The sequence below is a fragment of the Eleutherodactylus coqui genome, chromosome 2, assembly GCF_035609145.1.
Source record: "Eleutherodactylus coqui strain aEleCoq1 chromosome 2, aEleCoq1.hap1, whole genome shotgun sequence".
NCBI classification, from domain to species: Eukaryota; Metazoa; Chordata; class Amphibia; order Anura; family Eleutherodactylidae; genus Eleutherodactylus; species Eleutherodactylus coqui.
This window is the reverse complement of record NC_089838.1, coordinates 287,169,488-287,189,622: the sequence shown is the minus strand read 5'-3', so window position 1 is coordinate 287,189,622 and position 20,135 is coordinate 287,169,488. Positions and strand designations below refer to the sequence as shown.

The following is a 20,135-nucleotide window of genomic DNA, read 5'->3' as shown; positions in this document are numbered from 1 at the left end:
TCCTGGTGAGAGGCGATATACAAGACAGTGTGAAGGAGGACCGTCACCTTCTACCGATCCTGGTGAGAGGCGATATACAAGACAGTGTGGAGGAGGACCGTCACCTTCTACCGATCCTGGTGAGAGGCGATATACAAGACAGTGTGCAGGAGGATTGTCACCTTCGACCGCTCCTAGTGAGAGGCACACCAACTCTCCCCTACTGTTTTACAAAAGTTGATATTGGTCTGGTAAAGTTATATTGGTCAGATGTCTGCGTTGTGTTTTCTTCTGTTATAGGAAGTTGTCACAGCGGCGGCGGGATCCATGCCAGTTATGCAAAGACCCGAAGACCCACAAGTCCACTGTCTGCAATTGTTGGCATTTTCAGATGGGTGATGTTCTGAGTTCACTTATGTCTCGTGATGGAGCAGAAGGCCTTCATTGGTAATGGTATGGCACTATGCTGTTGTAAAATTCAATAAAAGCTGTGGCCAATCCCACCTTGGCCTGTGCCTTTTGTTATGGCAGCACGGATTATGTGTTATGTTATATTTAAGGTGGGAGTTCGACAGGAGTAGCTCAAAGGTATTAAGCTATATCACATGCCGTCGTGGATGATCCTTGAGACAGTTTTCAATCTAATTACAAATTATACTTTCTAAACCTGTAGACCTTAATTTACCTATTAGGCATCTATAAGGCTCTTCAGTCAAATGTCTTTCTGAAATCTCATAACACTGTATCCATTGCCAATTTCTTTGTGCAGGCTTCTAGTTACCTCTTTATAAAAACAAATCAAGTTAGTTTGACAACTTCTGTTCTTTAACTTCAATGCTTATATAAAGCAAGTCGACCTTCACGTTGTATTAAAATGCTTACAAGGAATGGAAAATGTCTCTTTCCAGCAGGTATAGAGCCACAAACTCATGACTTGTTGACCCATGCTAGAATGAAAACTAGAGCTTAAAAGGCAATAAATGGATTAAGGCCAAATATTCCCTTCTGTGGCAATAGCCAATGGAGTCAAAGTCCAAGGATGATGCAATGGGAAATGACCTAGAGTTGATCGCATCACATCCTGTGGTTGTGTAGGATTAGAAAAATATGGCTGCTTTCCTCCAAAAACAGCAGCATACCTGTTTATGGTCTATGTCTGATATTGCAGATCATTCAATTAATTATCTTAACTTTCCAAGAAGTCAACATAAAGTATAATAGCTTGATATGTGGCAGATCACAATATGAGTGGTCCTTGTCCTTTCTATCACTCATCAGTAGTCCACCACACAGCATGGAGCTCTTGGCCTACAGTTGCCCCATACATGGCCTTCATTGTGCTTGTAGGTATGTACAGAAAAATATCTTGCACTCCATAAAAGCAAATGTAAGAATGCAAACAATGTCCTTGAGGAATACAAAGAAAAGTGCCAATTTAATATACAACATGGACTATAAAATATTGATAATTTAATGGTCACAGTATATGGTACTTTGTCTTTGGATAACTGATATAAATGCAGGTAAAAGTTCATCCATAAAGCTGAACACTTGCTCCTCAAGGAACACGCAGGAGACTTAAGACCATGGTGCAACCAATGAATCCCGGTCTTCTAGGCAGTAAAGGTGAAGATCTAATCAAAGTTCAACCCAAACTAGTTTTCCAGTGTGGGCAGAATTATCCTTTAATTTCACCCTCCGGGCCTGGACAAACAAAGATGGCTGAACCGCTTCTCTGATTACCTGATGCACGCTGTGTATTGGTATACAATAGTAGTCTAAGACACTACATGCTGCTCGGACTGGTCAGCACTGCTCATGGGGGCAGCACTGGCTAAGCAAAGCAGGTGTAGTGTCTTAAGACTAATGATGTATACCAAAGCACAATGTGCATCAGGCAGTCAGAGAAGCCGGTGTGGCCATCTTTGTTTGTCCAGGCCCGAAAGGTCACTTTAATGTTGCTAGATATACTATATATACACATATAGTGTGAGATATGGTGCTATCTGGTAAAAACAGATCCACCATTGATTGTGAGCCCCTTTGAAAGAAGAGAATCATGGAAGAGAATGACATCAATGGTCCCCTGGAGTACCGTGCCTGAGCACTCCCTCCTTGCTGGTATCACGGACACTCTTCAAGAAGATCATAGCTTGTGACCCACCAGTACCCCTCTCCTGCTGGTCTTGCCCTTGTTTCTCCTCCTGGTTCTTCTTCATCCTGGCCCGGACACTGGCTGCATTGACATATTTAGAGACTATGCGGATATGGAGGGAGCGGATCTGTGTGAGTGCAGAGATGCACTGATTGAAAGTTGACAGGAGAGTTGGATCCTCAGATCTGACTATGTACTCAGACAAGCTGGGCGCTCCTTTAACCCATTTAATAAAATTACTGTGAGCCGGAGGCATGTAACTACGCATCGCCAGAAGAAAGTTAGCTGCAGGAGAATAAAAAGAACATAGGACATTTAGAAAGGTTTCTGCCACTTTTTCCAGGTGCTTCTAAAATATATATGTAATGATAAAAATGCAAAAAACAGAATATAGAATAAATTTTAAAATAAAAACATGTTTAAGTGGGTTAAACTTTATGATGTCCCTTACAGTACACTGATGTCCCTCCCAAGACAGCTCAGTAGTGTTTCTGCACATGTATTGTATGTAAATGATTTGTCATGCTGTGTACATAATGATTTTAGATTGCAGATTATTTGGACAGTTGGGCTCAGCAGCACCGAGCAGTGTTGCTGTAGTTGGCTGCAGAAATTATACTGCATGGAGGTCAGTGTTTGTCCAGGAAGAACCTGATCCTGAGCTGGAGATGTGCATGATGCCAGTGCACCGCTCAACCATGCTGTTGGGAGGAGCAGTTAGGAGGAGATAAAATGTAGAGGTTTGGTTCCAATATGGGGAGTGCAGATGGTCTACATGTGGTACCCCGTGGAACAGGGGCTTGACCTAGAGTTGGGCCTGAAGCCCATTCATCTGGAAGACTGTAAGCCTATGTAGGCTTGGTCATTGGTAGTAGACTGGAGTCTGGTGCGACATGCAAAATTGGAGAGTTATCGGTGGGCTGGAGGCCAGAAAGTATAACATACGGCCTAAAGAGACAATGCATGGAAGTTCACCTAGTTAACTTGGCGAGTCTCTGGAGGGGGGAGGTTCGGCTGCTTCACTGAGCGAGGCATGAAAGGATGTCACTGGAGTGGAAAGTGAGCTAACACAGCTGGGTCACACAGGGCAGAATTTCCGTGCGGAATGTCCGCGCCGCAATTCTGCCCGCGGCTCATAATCCCAGGATTAGCCAGCAAATCTCGTCCACACGCTGCGGCCAAGCCGCACAAAAACTGACATGCATCGCGGAATTGAATTCCGCAGCATTAAAATTATTTTCCGCAGCGGCCTCTCTCCTCTCTCCTCTCTATGGGGAGAGAAAGCTGCAGCGGAATGTCGCCACAAAACAGCTCCAAAACCCGCGGCTAAAGGCCATGGGTTTTGAGGCTGTGCTTTTCCAGCGGAATTCTCACGTTTTTTTGGTGCTGCCATTCCGCGGGAATTCCGCTGACATTTCGTGCTGTGTGACCTCAGCCTAATATATCAGCTTGATAGTCTGGGGCAAGGAAAAGGGCAAGAGAAGAGGGTTGTTCAGGCTGCTACAAAACTGGTAAAGGCGTAGAGTGTATTATCAGCCTAGGTGTGGTTAGCTCTGGAAGAGTAAGCTTGGGTTGCAGAAAAGGCAGCAATCCCAGGGGTTGGAGGGGAGAGGGGACATTTTTAATCATAGAAGCTGGCTTGATAGGCACAAGTCGGGAACTGTAGCGGGGAATACCTGGAAGCTTGAGGTGTGGTGAGGTACAGCGGACTAAATTAAATTATTAGTGGATCTGCTGTTACAGAGTGGGTAGTACAGTCTAAGAAGGTTTATGGGAAGTAACATAGTCCTGGGGGCGAGTCCTTGCAAAGCTAACAGGGACTTAGCATGTGACACACTTATGAATGAAAATTTGCCTTGCAATACCAAGCCAGGACACTGCAGTGAGAATAGAGCTGTCTGCTTCCTGGAAAAAATTGTCTCAGTGGATTAACGCAGTGGCCTGACAAACAGCTGATTAACAAGGGTCTCGAGCAACGGACCCCCGGCAATCTATTGTTGTTACTTATCCTGAGGATAGTCTATTAATAGTTTACAAATTGACAACTTCTTTAATTTTTATGCTCTGTTAGGGTGGATTCAGACGACCGTATATCGGCTCGGTTTTCACGCCGAGCCGATATACGGTGTCCTTGTCTGCAGGGGGGAGGATGGAAGAGCCAGGAGCAGGAACTTAGCTCCCGCCCCCTCTCTGCCCCTTGCCACTATTTACAATAGGAGGGGGCAAGATGGGGCGGAGCTAAGTCTCAGTGCTTAGCTCCACCCCGTCTCGCCCCTCGCATTGCAAATAGTGGCGAAGGGCGGGGAAGGGGCGGGACCTCAGTTCCTGCTCCTAGCTCTTCCATCCTCCCCCCCTGCAGACAAGGACACCGTATATCGGCTCGGCTTGAAAACCGAGCCGATATACGGTCGTCTGAATCCACCCTTAAGCTGTATTCTGCAATGTTAAGCATCAGCACTAACTTGTGTGACTTAAGTATTATGATTTTGTGCCACTTTCAAGTATTACAAACATCAAGTTTTCTGCACATTGTATGTGAAGGAAAGTAAAGTTAAATTGTTTTAACTGAATTTGATCGGCCATTGACTTCTCTTAAAGAGGAACCACTTGAGAAACTCAACATTACATGTGTAAGAAAACAGTGCTGTCCCCGGACTTACCACTTTGAGGTTTGTGCTGAATTCCCAACAGTTCATCCAAAACATGGTACACCGAGCTTTGAGCAGCACTCCCCCCTGAGAAATAGAGGGGTTTGTCTGATACACCTTCATATAGTAGACCTTCTGGCATGTTTGGGTTATCCTTCCAGCTGCATGTTAAAAGTAAAATATTAAATCCATACCTTATCATCCAATATCATGAATTCCGTATAAAATAAATGTATACAATATTACGAAAGGATACAATAGATTGGAATGTCTGTGTTACTTTCTCCCCCAGAGACACATGCTGTATGTCAGCCATAGCCAATCATGTCAGCAGAGTTCTCCTGTTACTATTTAGTTGAGACTATGAATGAACTGGAGCTACCAGATGACTGGGCAAGAAGAGGTTGGGAGGCAAATCCTGTCCCAGCTGGTGGAGTAAACTGTGTAGGAAGTATGGCTTCAACTGCAAGGTCTAAGTACTGTTACATGGCTATAGGCAGTGCTACTATTCCCTATTCAATGCTCCCTATAGCTGGTCATGTACTGAAGAAGTTATAAAGTCATATGAAATGTTATAGGATGCAATAGTCTTTTGCATTTTGCTTTAAAAGTGATGAACCGGTCATATGCCACAGACAGTGCTTAGGCTGCAGCAGTGGTGTCTAGGAAAGAGGTTTTAGCCTTGACAGGAAGGTGGGAGGTGGTGTGCAGCAGTATATGTGGCGAGGCAGTTCAGTTAGAGCCTAGATTAGGGATTCCCAATGGTGGTACCACTGGTGTGCTGAGGCTCACAGGCTGGTAATGACTCAGCCTGGGTTTCCCAGGCAGCTCCCGCCGGGATATGCTCCGACCCCTGTGTAATGGCCGATGCTCGTAATTACGGGCGCAGCTCTCATTGAAATCAGTGGGGCCCCAGTCTGCAATTACAAGCACAGTTCCTAGTTGATTTCGATGAGAGCTGCACTTGCAATTACAAGTGCTGGCCACTCCACAGGGGTCAGAGCAGTGTATCCCAGCGGGCGCTGCTTGGAAAACTCTTTTAGGCTGGGTCCACATAGGGGGGTTTGCCACCAAATTTCCGTGCTGACCCTCCGTACGGAAAATCCGTGTCATTTATGGTAGCAGCAAAGTGGATGAGACTTTTAATATTCTGCCCACAAGCTGTGGAAAAAATCTGCACAAAACCCACGTGGAAATTGACCTGGTGTGTGGAATTTAATTCAGCAGAATATCATTTGTATCGCCTTTTCCGCTGCAGAATTCACCTCTTCTCAATGAGGGGGTGAATACCACACAAAAATATCCCAAGGCTAAAAAAAATGTTGAAGAACACTGGCCTAGATACTGGAGCAGACAGAGTGTAGTACCAAAACCACAGTAGGGCAGATTGCATGGCACCAGTGCAAACATCTTCTTAAGATCACGGCCAACAGCTGAGCCAGTAACAAAATGGGTAAGCTACCAGAGTCTATGGTCGTGAACCAAGTCAGAGCATGGCAGCATCAGAGTTGCTGAACACATCAGACAATCGATACCTACAGATAATATGGCACTTGGAGAGGAAGACCACAGGGAGAGGGGAAGGAGACAAACTCCCTGAGGGGCATTGTGAACTTTGAGTTATAGCATTTGGAACTGTTACCTTGTGGTCGATTGCAGCTATCTTTTAGAGACTGCTAAAAGCATGGAGACTGTCCACATTAGTCCCAGCATTCCTCTTGTTACTATTGTTAGCACTGTTTCTAAGACAAAACAGCTGTGTGAGCATACTGTTCTTGTAACGGTTAAAGTAGATTTGCCATCTTCAGTAAAGCAGCAGATATCTGCATAGTTGGTTCTACACTGTTTGTCACTGTCCATTTCCACCTTATAAATCTTCTATGTAAATGTTTGATAGTATGTTTGATAGTATGTTTGATAGTATGTTTGATAGTATGTTTGATAGTATGTTTGATAGTATGATTGATAGTATGTTTGATAGTATGTTTCTACTAACCTGTTGAGTCAAATTGCATTCCAATGTAAATGTGCTGTATATTGATTTTTTTTTGCAAGTAATCCTGTGTATATGTTTGCAATGTTAATGATTGGTGCTAGATGCCTCTGTAGCACCATAACCTATAAATAAAGGCTGTAAGCCAAAAGGGAGTTAAGTATGGTGGCGGAGGCAACAGGGCAAGCAGTGATCTCCTGTGCTCAAGACTTCATTCACACGAGCGTTTTATTGCGGCAATTTTTTCGCGATAAAGCACTGATCGAAAATTGCGACCATCTGATGTATTGGATACCAATGCACTTGTTCAGATGGATGATTTTCCGTTATGTAAAATCGGCTTGTACCCTGGCCAGAAAAGATAGGTCTGGACCTATGGGAGCCTATGAGAGCCGCCGGAAAAGTGAGGTGGGAGGGACTTCAACAGCGTCTTTGCTAAACTCCCTCCACCTTCCCCTCCACTCTCTGCCCCCTAGCCAGCTGCTGGCAAAGGGAGGGGGCGAGGTGGGAGATTAGCACACTAGCTCCAGCCCCCTCTCTTTGCCAATAGCCAGCAAAGGGCGGAGAGGGGGAGGGAAGGGGAAGGGAGTTAAGTAAAGCTAAACTCTCTCTCCCCGCCCGATGGTATCCCATGCTTTGGCATATACACGCCGCAGCCAGGCCATATGAACGGGCGACAAAATGGGAGATGCAGCTGTAGCTTGGTCACAGCTGCCTCTCATTCATGCAGTTTTCAGCCACGCTGCAGCTGTGACCGGGCAGCCGAAAATCACAGCACCCGTGCAAAGGAGCCCGTAGAGTGAGAGAAACTAGGTCTGAGGTGTCACGGCTATGTATGCGGATCCGCTGTGCCTCAAAACTGATTTGACTTGGGGCCTGATACAGGGGCAGCACCTGGGGTTCGCTACTTTTCATCCTTCTACCCCACTGATTGGGATCTGGTCCTTGCTACGGGCTTCCCTAGACCCTTATGCTAGAAATGGTCTCAGTTAAGAGGCAGCCGTTACACTTGGTACTGCATTACAGAAAACCTGACCGAGGGCACAGACAGAACATAGTCATAGAACGAAGCCAGGCCCAGGACAGGTGGAATACTTTGGCAATAAAGTTCAGAGTAAGGCCTTAGTCAGACGGCGTTTTTTCGCGCGATTTGCGGATCGCATGGCGGATGCGCATCCGCAAATCGCGTGACCGGTGCCCGAAAATCGCCCGAAAATCTGCTCCTAGCCGCGTTTCATTAGAAACGGGCCGGAGCTGTCCAGCGCATTGCATTCAATGGAGCCAGCAATACAGCCCGCTCCATTGAAAGCAATGCGCTGCGGGCGAGTGTGGGATGAATTGTCGGGAAGGGCTTAAATATATAAGCCCTTCCCTGCAATTTATCCAGAAAAGTGTTAAAATAAAAAATATATATATACTTACCTGCTCCCGGCAGCCGGAGTCCCGCGCGGCCGGCCTGCAGTGGGTGTGAAGGGGGTGTGAGTCAGACCTGCCCCCTGATCGGCTCGCTGAACTCCGGCTGCCGGGAGGCATATTAACACTAATCGCTTCAGTTATGCACGCTGCCGATTCCAGCCAATGAGGTGGCAGGAAACGGCACCACGTGACTACACAGCGTGCACGCGCATTGTCTTCAGCAGCCATGCACTACACAGTACAGTTAAGCAGACGTGCACTACACACTACACTTAAGCAACACGGGGTTAGGTTTAGGGTTACAGTTTAGGGTTAGGTTTAGGGTTAGGTTTAGGGTTAGGTGTAGGGTTAGTTTGAGCGTTTAGGGTTAGGTTTAGGGTTAGTGTTTAGGGTTAGGTTTAGGGTTAGGGTTTAGGGTTAGGTTTAGCTAGCCCTAACCCTAAACCTAACCCTAACCCTAACCCCGTGTTGCTTAAGTGTAGTGTGTAGTGCACGTCTGCTTAACTGTACTGTGTAATGCACGGCTGCTGAAGGCAATGCGCGTGCACGCTGTGTAGTCACGTGGTGCCGATTCCAGCCACCTCATTGGCTGGAATCGGCAGCGTGCATAACTGAAGCGATTAGTGTTAATATGCTGCCGGGAGCAGGTGAGTATATATATATATTTTTTATTTTAACACATTTCTGGATGAATTGCAGGGAAGGGCTTATATATTTAAGCCCTTCCTGACAATTCATCCCGCGCACGCCGGCAGCCCATTGCTTTCAATGGAGTCGGCTGTATTGCCGCTCCATTGAATTCAATGGGCAAACATCGTTCTTCTCTGTTACAGCTGTGGCAGAGAAGAATGATTTGTCTTCTATATGTTCTCAATGGGGTCGGCGCTGCTGCCGCCGGCCCCATTGAGCGCATATAGAGAAGAGAACAGGAATCGCAGATCGCAGATAGGTGCGATCTGCGATTTCTGTTCTATAATTTATCGGACGAGCGCATAAAAAGCGCTCATGTGTCCGATACCATTGCAAAGCAATGGTTTTATAAAATCGCCGGACGCATGCGCAAATCGCGGCAAAAAACACCCGTCTGACTAAGGCCTAAGGGTGACTACCCACTACAGTTCTTTTTCACTGCGAAATTTGCAGTGCTTTTTTCTCCAAGGGTCTATGGGACTTGTTAATGTTAAAATCGCATTGCGCAAAATCGCGTTTTTCCCTCTAAATTGCGATTTTGCCGCGATGCAGTTTTAACATTAGAAAGCCCCATAGACACCTGGGGAAAAAAACGCTGCAAATTCACAAACACTAGTGGGTAGTCACCCTGAGGGTCAAGCAGCAGGCAAGTAAAAGTGTTGTCAAGTAACGAGCCGAGGTCAAGATTGGAGAGGTTAGGAGAGCTGAGGGGTTTAGACATGGATCACATACCAGAAGATGAGACAGAAAAATACTTGCACCATTACATAGTATAGAGACTGATTGCTCAGTCACATGGTAATGGGTGGAGTAGCCCTGGATCTGTTAGGATCGTTTGGGGACTGGAAAACTGGGTGCATGTGTGGGCCCTTTAAGAGGTAGAGCAGGCACATGTGTGCACACTCTTTGGGGACCAGGAAACTGACAGGGGATGCAGTGTCTGTCACAGACAACATGGGGGCCACGGCACTGGCCACACCTGACAGCAGTAGGATGTAGGTGATGCCGCCGGTCATAGGATGTGGGGTGGGGTTCCCAAAAAAGAACAGGAGAGACTTCTGCGAGTGACGTGGCAGCTGAGAGATGTCATATTCGTGAACTGAAAGCAGTAACCACTAGTTCAGCCCTGTGAGAATACTGACAGATGATGAATAGAGATGAGCGAGCGTACTTGTTTAGGGCGATTTCGCAATCGAGCAGCGCTTTTTTCGAGTAACTGACTACTCGGACGAAAAGATTCGGGGGGCGCAGTAGAAATAGCAAAAGTTGAACTATGTGCTGTGTTTTAAGTTGAAGTTGATAGTAGTATTCTGTCCCAAATGAAGTTCAAGTCGCAAATGTCAGCCATCTTGAGTGTAACTTGACTATTAGGCCTCATCAAAAACTGTACAAACGTTCTGCAACCGTTATATCGCTCTTCTGTTCAAGAGACGGTGTCCACCAGTATGAGTAACCATTAAGCATTATAATCATTACGCTTGTGTATCATTTAAAGGGACAGTAAAAAAAAAAAATTTAAAACACAATATTGTGGGGGGGGGGGGGGGGCGGAGCTACCTGATGCGGGAGTAAGTCGCCTTTGAGACGCGCTCCGGCGACCGCGGCTTCCTCAAGGCTTCACAGGCAGATCCAGCGGCACAGAAAGACACCATGGGGCGCAGGAGACCCCAGAGCACCTCGGGGCGAGCCCCGGAACATAACTCAGGCAGTTTGGAGCCGTTCCTGAGACCGCAAGCAGAGGCGGCCGGCGCACGAGGAAAAATCAAGATGGCGCCGGCGGGGGTCCGGCGCGTCCCAGCAGCAGCAGCGGGCAGAGGGAGAGAGCCGCAGAGACGGACGACCCGGAGGACAGCACAAGCGGCCAGTCCAGGGACCTCAGACCCACAAACTGCTCACAGTCTCCAGGAGGATCGCAAAGCAGGTCAGACAAAAATCACCCTGACACAGCAACACCACAGGCCGGGTCACAGCACTCCCCACCAGGCACACAAACAGCAGCGGGGGAGGGGCGGCCCATAAAAGACACAGAAGAACCAGCAGCATCTCAAGACCCCTGCAGCCCCCCAGGCTCCCCCTATTCACCACCCCCAGGGGCAAACATAAGGGGCCCACGCCAGTACCCTCCAACAGACCCACACCGCGAAGAGGAGCAATGGGATTGGCGCGCACACCTGCGTGCACTCCCCACCAAAAGAGATCTGGACGAATCTCTATATAAGCTAGAACAATCCCACAAAAGAGACATTACAGGTCTGCAAAAAGATATACTACATGTAGGCCAACGCCTAGGGGAAGTGGAAGAAATACAGGAAAAGCTAATAGACACTGTCGACTCGCACAGAAAGGTCATCCAAGCACAGTCGGCCCAAATTGCAGAGTTGTTTCTTCACGTAGACGACCTTGAAAACCGCCATAGGCGGAACAATTTGCGCATAAGAGGCCTAGACGAAAGGGTCGAACAAAACCAACTCGCCACCTGGGCACAAAAATTCTTCAACGACTTGCTGAAACGCCCACCAGAAGACCTTATAGAGATAGACAGAATTCACCGCACCCTGGGCCCGCGCTCCGCAGACCCCGCAAGGCCGCGAGATGTAGTGTGCAGAGTGCACTTCTTTCAGGAGAAAGAGCAGATAATGAGATGCGCTAGAGAAGCCGGAAACCTATGCTACAAAGGGTCCCCCATTCTCATCTTACAGGATCTTTCCCGCCGTACACTTCAACAAAGAAGAGCACTAAAACCACTACTGACGGCGCTGAAAGACAAAGATATTCTATATCAGTGGGGCTACCCCTTCCAACTGCAGGCACGCAAAGGGAACAAAAGAGCAACCTTCAGGTCCCTGGGGGATCTGCCCAACTTCCTGCACACATTCGAACTTCCGATGATTGACTTACCGGACTGGTCCAGAAGCGTGGGGACGCTGGCACCCGCTGTGGGCTCCCCATGGCAAAGAGCCGGCGACAAAACCAAACGCTGACGATCCAGACCCTCTCTCCTGATATGCCGACCAAATGTCATGAGACTAACGCAAACGCAAGCAGATGTTCCCGCTTGCCCACCCGCTCCAGAGATCCGCTGAGACATCACTAACGCACCCGAGAGTGGTGCTACTAAGCTATAGCCTTAAAATGTTATGCTGTTTAACTGTTTTATTTGTTCTAGCCGCGGCCGTAACGGGGCGCAGCTCCGGTGCCAGGTTTCGTTCGTTCCCCAGCAGAGGGTGCAGCCCGGGCGCTGCCACGTAAGGTGTTTTCCTTAAACTGCACTGAGGAAAGTTTGATGGGGACTCACCCCATATATGTTATCTTTCTCCTGTCTGTTTCTGTGCTGTCCTTTCACCCCCTCTTCCCACCCTTCCCACTTGCGCCTCCCCCCCCCCACACCCCAAGATTGGTCACCTAGCACCCCAAAACACGCTCACTCAATTACCAAAGAAATGGCCAACATAACAGTCTGCACCTACAACGTTAAAGGCCTGAACACCCCAGGGAAAAGAAGTCAAGTCCTGTATCACTTACACAAGAAAAGAATAATGGTAGCCATGCTGCAGGAGACCCACTTTAAAGCTGACAACATTCCACGCTTTTCCTCTAAATTCTACACCACGTGGGTCCACAGCCCGCACCCAACAAAAAAGGCAAGGGGGGTCTCGGTGGCACTACATAAGTCCTTCCAACATGTAATGATCGATCAACTGGTCGACCCACAGGGCCGCTATATCTTCTTAAAACTAGAGGTCATGAATTCAATAATCTCATTTGCTAACATCTATTTTCCCAATCAGGACCAGGTCTCCTTCGGGCGGTCAACTCTGAGAAAACTGGCTGACTTCGCCGATGGCTCTGACGTGATCCTGGGTGGCGACCTCAATCTGGTAATGGACCCGGGAGTAGACTCGTCGGTCGGTAAGTCCCCCATCTCCCACACAGCACGTCGTACATTCAAAAAAGAACTAGATAGGCTGAGGCTGGTGGACCTGTGGAGGATTTTGCACCCCGGGGTCAGGGACTATAGCTTCCACTCGGCGGTGCATAACAGCTACAGCCGAATAGACCATCTTTTTATATCCCACAGACTGCTGGACCATAGCCCCTCGTGCTCCATAGGCCCCTTCCTATGGTCAGACCACGCCCCTATCTATGGGGGTCTCTCTAGAATGGGAGGACCTCCCAAAACATTTCAGTGGAAACTCAATGACAACTTGCTTAACGACGCTGTCTGTGCCGGAGACATCAAAAAAACAATAGAGACGTTCGCGGAGACACACAGGGAAGACCACACAGGCCCCCCCATTAAATGGGAGGCCCTGAAGTGCGTCCTACGAGGCGTCTTTATCTCCCATGGATCCCGCTTAAAAAAAGACAGGTCAGCAAAATTGAAAAGACTCTTAGAAGAATTACAGACAAAAGAGAGACTAAACAAAGGTAGACCCACAGAGAACACGAAAGTGGAAATTTCCACAATACGTCAACAAATCCTCTCGATACTTGATCAAAAGACACTAGGATTTAGAGACAGGATGCGCAGATGTGCGTTCGAGTATGGAGACAAATGTGGGAAATGGCTTTCAAAGACTCTACACCCTAAGGCCCCCCTAACCTATATCCCAAAAATACAAAAGCGACAGGGAGGAATAGCCCACTCAACCACCGAAATTCTCGAGACCTTTCGCGAATATTACAGCAGCCTATATAACATAGAGAGAGACTCCGCTCAGACCCCGAGGGACAGTGAAGTCGAGGAATACCTAGATAGCCACGCTCCTGGACCTGTAGATCCAGAAGCGTCCGCGGAAATGGAGGAGGACTTCTCTCCCACAGAGGTCTCAGCCCTCATTAAAGAACTAAAAGTAGGCAAGAGCCCGGGCCCGGACGGACTGACCCCAAAATTCTATAAACTATTCAAAAACGAATTAGCCCCGTTGCTGACCAACTCCTTCAACGCAATAAACAGAGGCTGCCCCTTCCCGACTCAGGCCCTGCAGGCACACCTGGTCGTAATACCCAAACCAGGGAAAGACGCTACGGAGTGTGGTAATTACAGACCTATCTCACTCCTAAACGTAGACGTTAAACTCTTCGCTAAGTCAATCGCCACCCGACTTCAGCCATACATCCCGAAACTAATACATAGAGACCAGGTGGGGTTTGTCCCGGGAAGAGAGGGGAGGGACAATATAATAAAAACCATGTCACTGATCTCACGGGCCCGACAAGAGAGGTCCCCATTGGGACTCATGGCGGTCGATGCCGAAAAGGCCTTCGACAGGGTCGGATGGAGGTTCTTAGAGGGCACATTGAGGAAAGTGGGACTGGGGCCCCGCATGAGGGAGTGGATAATGGCGTTATACGGGAACCCCTCGGCGAGGATCAGAATCAACGGCGCCCTCTCAGATAGTATCCTCATACGAAATGGAACGCGACAGGGCTGCCCGCTGTCCCCTTTTTTATACATATTGACGATGGAGTCCCTGGCTAACTCCATAAGAAAAAACGATGCCATAAGAGGGGTAAAACTAGGACAGAGGGAGCTTAAACTCTCTTTATTCGCGGACGATCTCCTGCTATATCTATCGTGCCCGAGAATAGGGATTCCGGTCCTACTGCAAGAATTTGACAAATTTAGTGCGATTAGTAACTTCAAAATTAACCTGCAAAAAACCGAAATGCTAAATATCTCCCTCCCAAGAGAGGAAGCACACTCCCTACAGGAACTTTTCCCACTCAAATGGCAATCGAAATCCCTCAAATACTTGGGAATACAACTGCCAGAAGACCCCGCAAACGTGTACGACCTAAACTTTAAACCCTTCTTAACAAATTTAGAGAGAGACCTGGGGAAATGGAGTCCCCTCTTCCTATCCTGGGCGGGAAGGGTGAACGCAGTCAAAATGGATGTCCTACCAAGGTTCCTTTACATATGCCAAGCATTCCCCATAAAACTGCACAGACCCTATTTTAAGCATATCCGCTCCCTGATAACAAAATTCATCTGGCGAGGCCGTAGTCCCAGACTAAAATACAGAACCCTAACAAGAGACAAACCCAAGGGAGGCCTGGGCCTCCCAGACTTTTCACTGTATTATAAAGCTAACATAGCGAATTGCGTGCTAAACCTGCTCAGGAACCGGAGCTCCAAGCTCTGGGTCGAACTGGAATACGACCTAGATGCCAAGCAGACTCAGGGAATATTCTGGGTCCCGCAGACCTTGACCAGGCGCCTTCCAGCAGTGTCCCCACTGCTGAACCAGCTAACAAGAGCCTGGTCGGGCTTTGCAAGGAATACAGAACTGATCTCAGTTCCAGGCCCCCTCACACCTCTACTAGCTAACCCCCAATTTGAGGCCTTCCTACACCGAAAAACCCTAGCGACCACGTCAATAAACCCCGCGCCACGACTGAGAGACGTGATGACAGGAGACAAATTGAAACCACTGACGGAACTATTTGAGGGACGCATCGTTCCCCCAGGGACGTGGCTGGAATACTTCCAGCTAAGGAGCGCAATAGATACCCTGAGTCCCGAGCCCCGGGGAGCAGAAGACCCCACTGACTTTGAGAAACTGTGCATGTCCACAGCCCCCATCAGCCACCCAATTTCAGTGCTTTACAAGATGATGCTGGACAGGGAGATGGGGGACGGTCCCCCAGACTTCGCCCGCGCGTGGGAAGAGGAATTGCAAAGGCAGTTGCAGCCGACTGAATGGGTCAAAGCTTTTGCTCTGACACACAAGGGGTCGGTATACTCCAGACTCCAAGAACTAAATTTTAAAATAATCTCTCGCTGGTACAGAACCCCAGCCAGGCTGCACAAAATGCTCCCACAACTCAGCCCAGCGTGCTGGAGATGCCCAAACTCTATCGGAGACATGTCCCACATTTGGTGGAACTGCCCGCCGATAGCTTCCTTGTGGAAAGACGTGGTTAGTCTTTACAACAAATTGAGTGGCGAAGACGTGCAACCCAATCTTGAGATGGGGGTACTGTCTATACTCCCGGGCTCCATATCCAGAGCAAAGAAAAGCCTCTTGCGCTTTTTTGTACAAGCGGTCAGACAGATTATACCGAGGTTCTGGCGGTCCGATGCCGCTCCCTCCAGGACACATTGGGTTGAAGCCATCGATGAACTAGCCAGATATGAGGAGATGAGAGCAAGCGAATTAATGAAAATAGAAGCTTATTTCGCGCTCTGGCGCCCCTGGCTGGAGTTTAGATCCACCACTGAGGCCACAGAGTGGGTAACCCGAGGCTCGCTACCTCCCCAAACCCCCAGAGGGCTCGCCCCTTCTCTCACTTGATCCCTAGAACGGGGAGCCACCTGGCCGACACTAGAGAAAGAGGGTCTGTTGCACCAAGCGAAGAAACAGGGAGGCCAGCACACCGAGACCCCCCAACGCCAACAAACCCAAACAACAAGATAGCCAAACAAGAAAGGTATGGTGACCCGCCCTACCCCCCCCTCCACCCCCCCCCTATCCTTCTCCTCTCTCTCTTTCTCTCTGACCGTTGTCCCCCCTTCCTTGAAGTCCATGTTGTTGTTGTACCAGAACATAAGCTTGAATTTAGAAAATTATTGTTATTTTAAAACTAAGGACAAATCGACTTACCTCGCCTGACAGGTGAGAGAGGGGCGATTTAAGCAAAAGTTCCTATTTCAAAATGCACTGAAATTGATGTGTAATGATTGCATATGCCCTGTTCATACTAAAATACTATATGTCCTAATAAAAACTTATTGAACCAAAAACACAATATTGTGCATTGTAATCTTTTTTTTTTTTCAATTTCTGGAAAAGCCCCTTTAAATTAGACATATAAGCAAATAAGTGGATTGGCAGTGTGGTTAAGTGGTTTGGCAGCAGAAGAACCATGATACTCCCCACCTCAGTCTGCATGATTACTCCAACTGTTGTAGCAATACAGTGGAAAACTAGGTGCATGTGGAAAACCACCTTTAGGCCTCATGTCCACGGGGAAAATAAGATCCGCTGCAGATTCTCCATGTAGAATCTGCAGCGGGTCCCTCCTGCCCCGCGGACATGAGCGCCGAAAATAAGAATTTAAAAGCATTTACCTATCCGGCGCGGGCGGGGAAGGTCAGCTGTTCCTCACGGCCGGATCTTCTTTTTCGGCCGGCGGATGAATTCCTCACGCCGGCGGCACGTCGCCGGCACGTCGTCGACGTGCCGCGCGCATGCGCCGGGCACATCCGCCGAGCCGAAGCAAGGAAGATGCGGCCGTGAGGAAGAGGAGACCTTCCCGGTCCGCTACGGATGGTAAATACTTTAAATTCCTATTTTAGGTCTCTCGCGGATCCGGACGGCTTCCATAGGCTTCAATAGAAGCCCGCGGGAGCCGTCCCCGCGGGAGACCCGCACGAAAATGGAGCATGGTCCAGATTTTTCCATGCTCCATTTTTTTTAAAATCCCTTTTATTGATGATCCGCGGGTATTTATCTACCCGCGGGTGGTCAATGCATCCCTATGGGATGCGGATCCGCATGCGGGAGATCCGCTGCGGATCTTAAATCATATTTTGCCCGTGGACATGAGCCCTAAGGGCGCATTCAGACGACCGATATACGGCGTCTCTCTCTGCAGGGGGAGGAGGCTGAAAGAGCCAGGAGCAGTGCTCTGAGCTCCCGCCCCCTCTCTGCCTCCTCTCCGTCCCTCTGCAGTATTTATTTGCAATGACAGGAGGCGGGGGCGTGGCTAAGTTCCGTGAATTAGCTCTGCCCCCATCCCGCCTCTCCTCATTGAAAATAGTGCAGGGGGGTGGAGAGGAGGCAGAGAGGGGGCGGGAGCTCAAAGCACTGCTCCTGGCTCTTCCAGCCTCCTACCCCTGCAGAGAGGGGCGACGTATATCGGCCGGCGTGAATACCCAGCCAATATACGGTCGTCTGAATGTGCCCTTAATGCAATATTTCATAGTAAATTCCTTTAAATGCTGTATGCTACTAACTGGCCTGTGTCTGTTTTCATCCTTCCCAGTCTGCAAACATGTTGAACTCTGAGAATAAACTCATCATTGTGCAAAATCTTACTATTTTCTTATCTAGCTAGTATCTATGGTCTGACTTCTAGGAAAAAAAAATACTCCAAACTAAAAAGTGGAAAAAACAAACAAACAACTGGTCGAAAAATCACAGCGTGGACTCCAATGGGGCCTGATATTTATTTTTGGCCTTCTACATACCAAGAGTTTCTTCTGAGGTTACATTTATTTTTACGTCCCTTGGGAATATTTAGGAAGTGTCTAAAAATAATAACATTTTCTGGGGAGCTTGAGAATTGGAGGAGGTAGCTAAAATTAAATTTTACGAAAAAAGTTGGAAATTTAACCAGTTAAGGACCAGCCATTTTTTTTTGTTTTCTCGTTTCCTTTGTTCAAGAGCCATAATGTTTTAATTTTTCTATCAACTTATGAGGACTTCGGCTTTTGGGGAATAAGTTGTATTCTTTTAATGGTATGCAGCATATGATGTACTGAGAAATGTATAAACATTTTTAAAGGGTACAGAAATGGATACACAATAGAACCACTGTTTTTGCTTTGTTTTTATGCTGTTCGGGATACATTGCAATAACAATCACTTTATTCTGTGGGTCAGTAGGATTACAGCAATACCAATTCATGTTCTACAGCTTTAGTGTGGATTCAGACGACTGTATATCAGCTTCGTTTTCACGCCGAGCCGATATACGGTGTCCTTGTCTGCAGGGGGGGAGGATGGAAGAGCCAGGAGCAGGAACTTAGCTCCGCCCCCATCTCGTCCCCTCCTATTGCAAATAGTGGCAAGGGGCGGAGAGGGGGAGGGAGTTCAGTTCCTGCTCCTGGCTCTTCCTTCTTCCCCCACCCCTGCAGACAAGGACACCGTATATCAGCTCGGCGTGAAAACCGAGCCGATATACGGTCGTCTCAATACACCCTTAAAAAAAGTAAAAGAAAACTCCTTTGTGTTACCAAATTCTCACACCGATAACTTTTTTTTATCTTTCCATGCATCAGCGCGTGTTTTATTTGCAGGGTGAACTATAGCTTTTATTGGTACCTTTTTAATGATTTTTTAGTCAGTTTTTTGTGTAAAATGTGGTGCCCAAAAAACTGATTCTAGCATTGTGATTTTTTTCATGACATTTACCATGTGGGATACATAACGCAATGTTTCAGACTTTTGTCAACCCAACGGTACATAGTATACTCACTTTTCTCTTTATATTTCAAAATATGAAAAATGGGAAAAGGTTTTTTTTTTCCAAAATGTAATATTTTTTTACTCTTTATTTAAAGGGGTTGTCCCATCTCAGAAAGTTATCTCATATCCACATGACAGGGGATTACTTGCTGATCTGTGGGAGTTCAACCATTGGGATGCCAACAGATCCAGATATATCACCCACAGTGTACCCTGAAATGTTGACAATTTTCATTTCAGTGGGAACTGCCAGAGGCAGCGGAGTTTAAGCGCTCAGCAATCTCCAGGGGTCCCATTCACTTCCTCTGGATTGCTAGGGGTCCCAGCAGTCAGACCCCCACTGATCAGCGAGTTATCCCCCCCGGTGTATTATATGTGGTTGGAATAAATTGGATTGCATGAAAGATTGTAAGGTCAGAAGTCAATGACTCAAGAAAAGTCGAGGTTCCATAAAAGTCCTGGAGTTTTGAATATAAATTCTTAAGCTTTGTGCTCTCTAGTTAAATATCCCATAAAATCTAATTACATTAGGAAAAAGACTGAATCACACCACACATAAATCTCACATTACGGTGGAGACAATTCCTGGGTACGAGAAAGCATATTGTAAAACCTAACCGCAGTGACTATTACAGATAATTACCATTAAATGAATTAGTGTGGTGGGATTATGGCCTCCAAGCCGTATAGGGAAGGCTTGGAGACCACAATCTTAAAGGCCCATTTACACGCAAAGATAATTGTTCAAAAGATAGGTTTTGAGCTATTATTTTGCATAAACTGCTAATAAACACTAATGTCCATTTGCAGCTTGTCACCTTCATTTGCATGTAAATGAGCCTCCAGGACCTGTATACAGAGAACCGCAGATGGTCTGTTCTCTGCATTCAGCTCCTTTGTTCTGCCACAGGCTTTCTGCTGAATACAATGTAATCAACACTCCAATGGAGAATACAACACCATGGACAGCAAACACAGCATGCGGTCTGTGTTATCTCCTCTCCAGCTGAAAGATGGATTTTATGCTTACTTAAAAATCATTGTTTAGCCGAAGA

At 47.5% G+C, this 20,135-nt stretch overlaps 1 protein-coding gene across 1 annotated transcript in view; it reads right to left on the bottom strand.

The window, feature by feature from the left end:
- Positions 1-1,974: 1,974 nt before the first annotated feature.
- The window catches only part of IDO2 (indoleamine 2,3-dioxygenase 2), a 62,376-nt gene continuing 44,215 nt past the window's right edge, over positions 1,975-20,135 (bottom strand). The window contains exons 9-10 of the mRNA XM_066590018.1: positions 4,795-4,943; positions 1,975-2,419 (exon numbers count right to left, since the gene is read on the bottom strand). Of these exons, the coding sequence (XP_066446115.1) occupies positions 2,055-2,419; positions 4,795-4,943 (514 nt within the window). The 3' untranslated portion in view covers positions 1,975-2,054. The remainder of the gene's footprint in view (positions 2,420-4,794; positions 4,944-20,135) is intronic.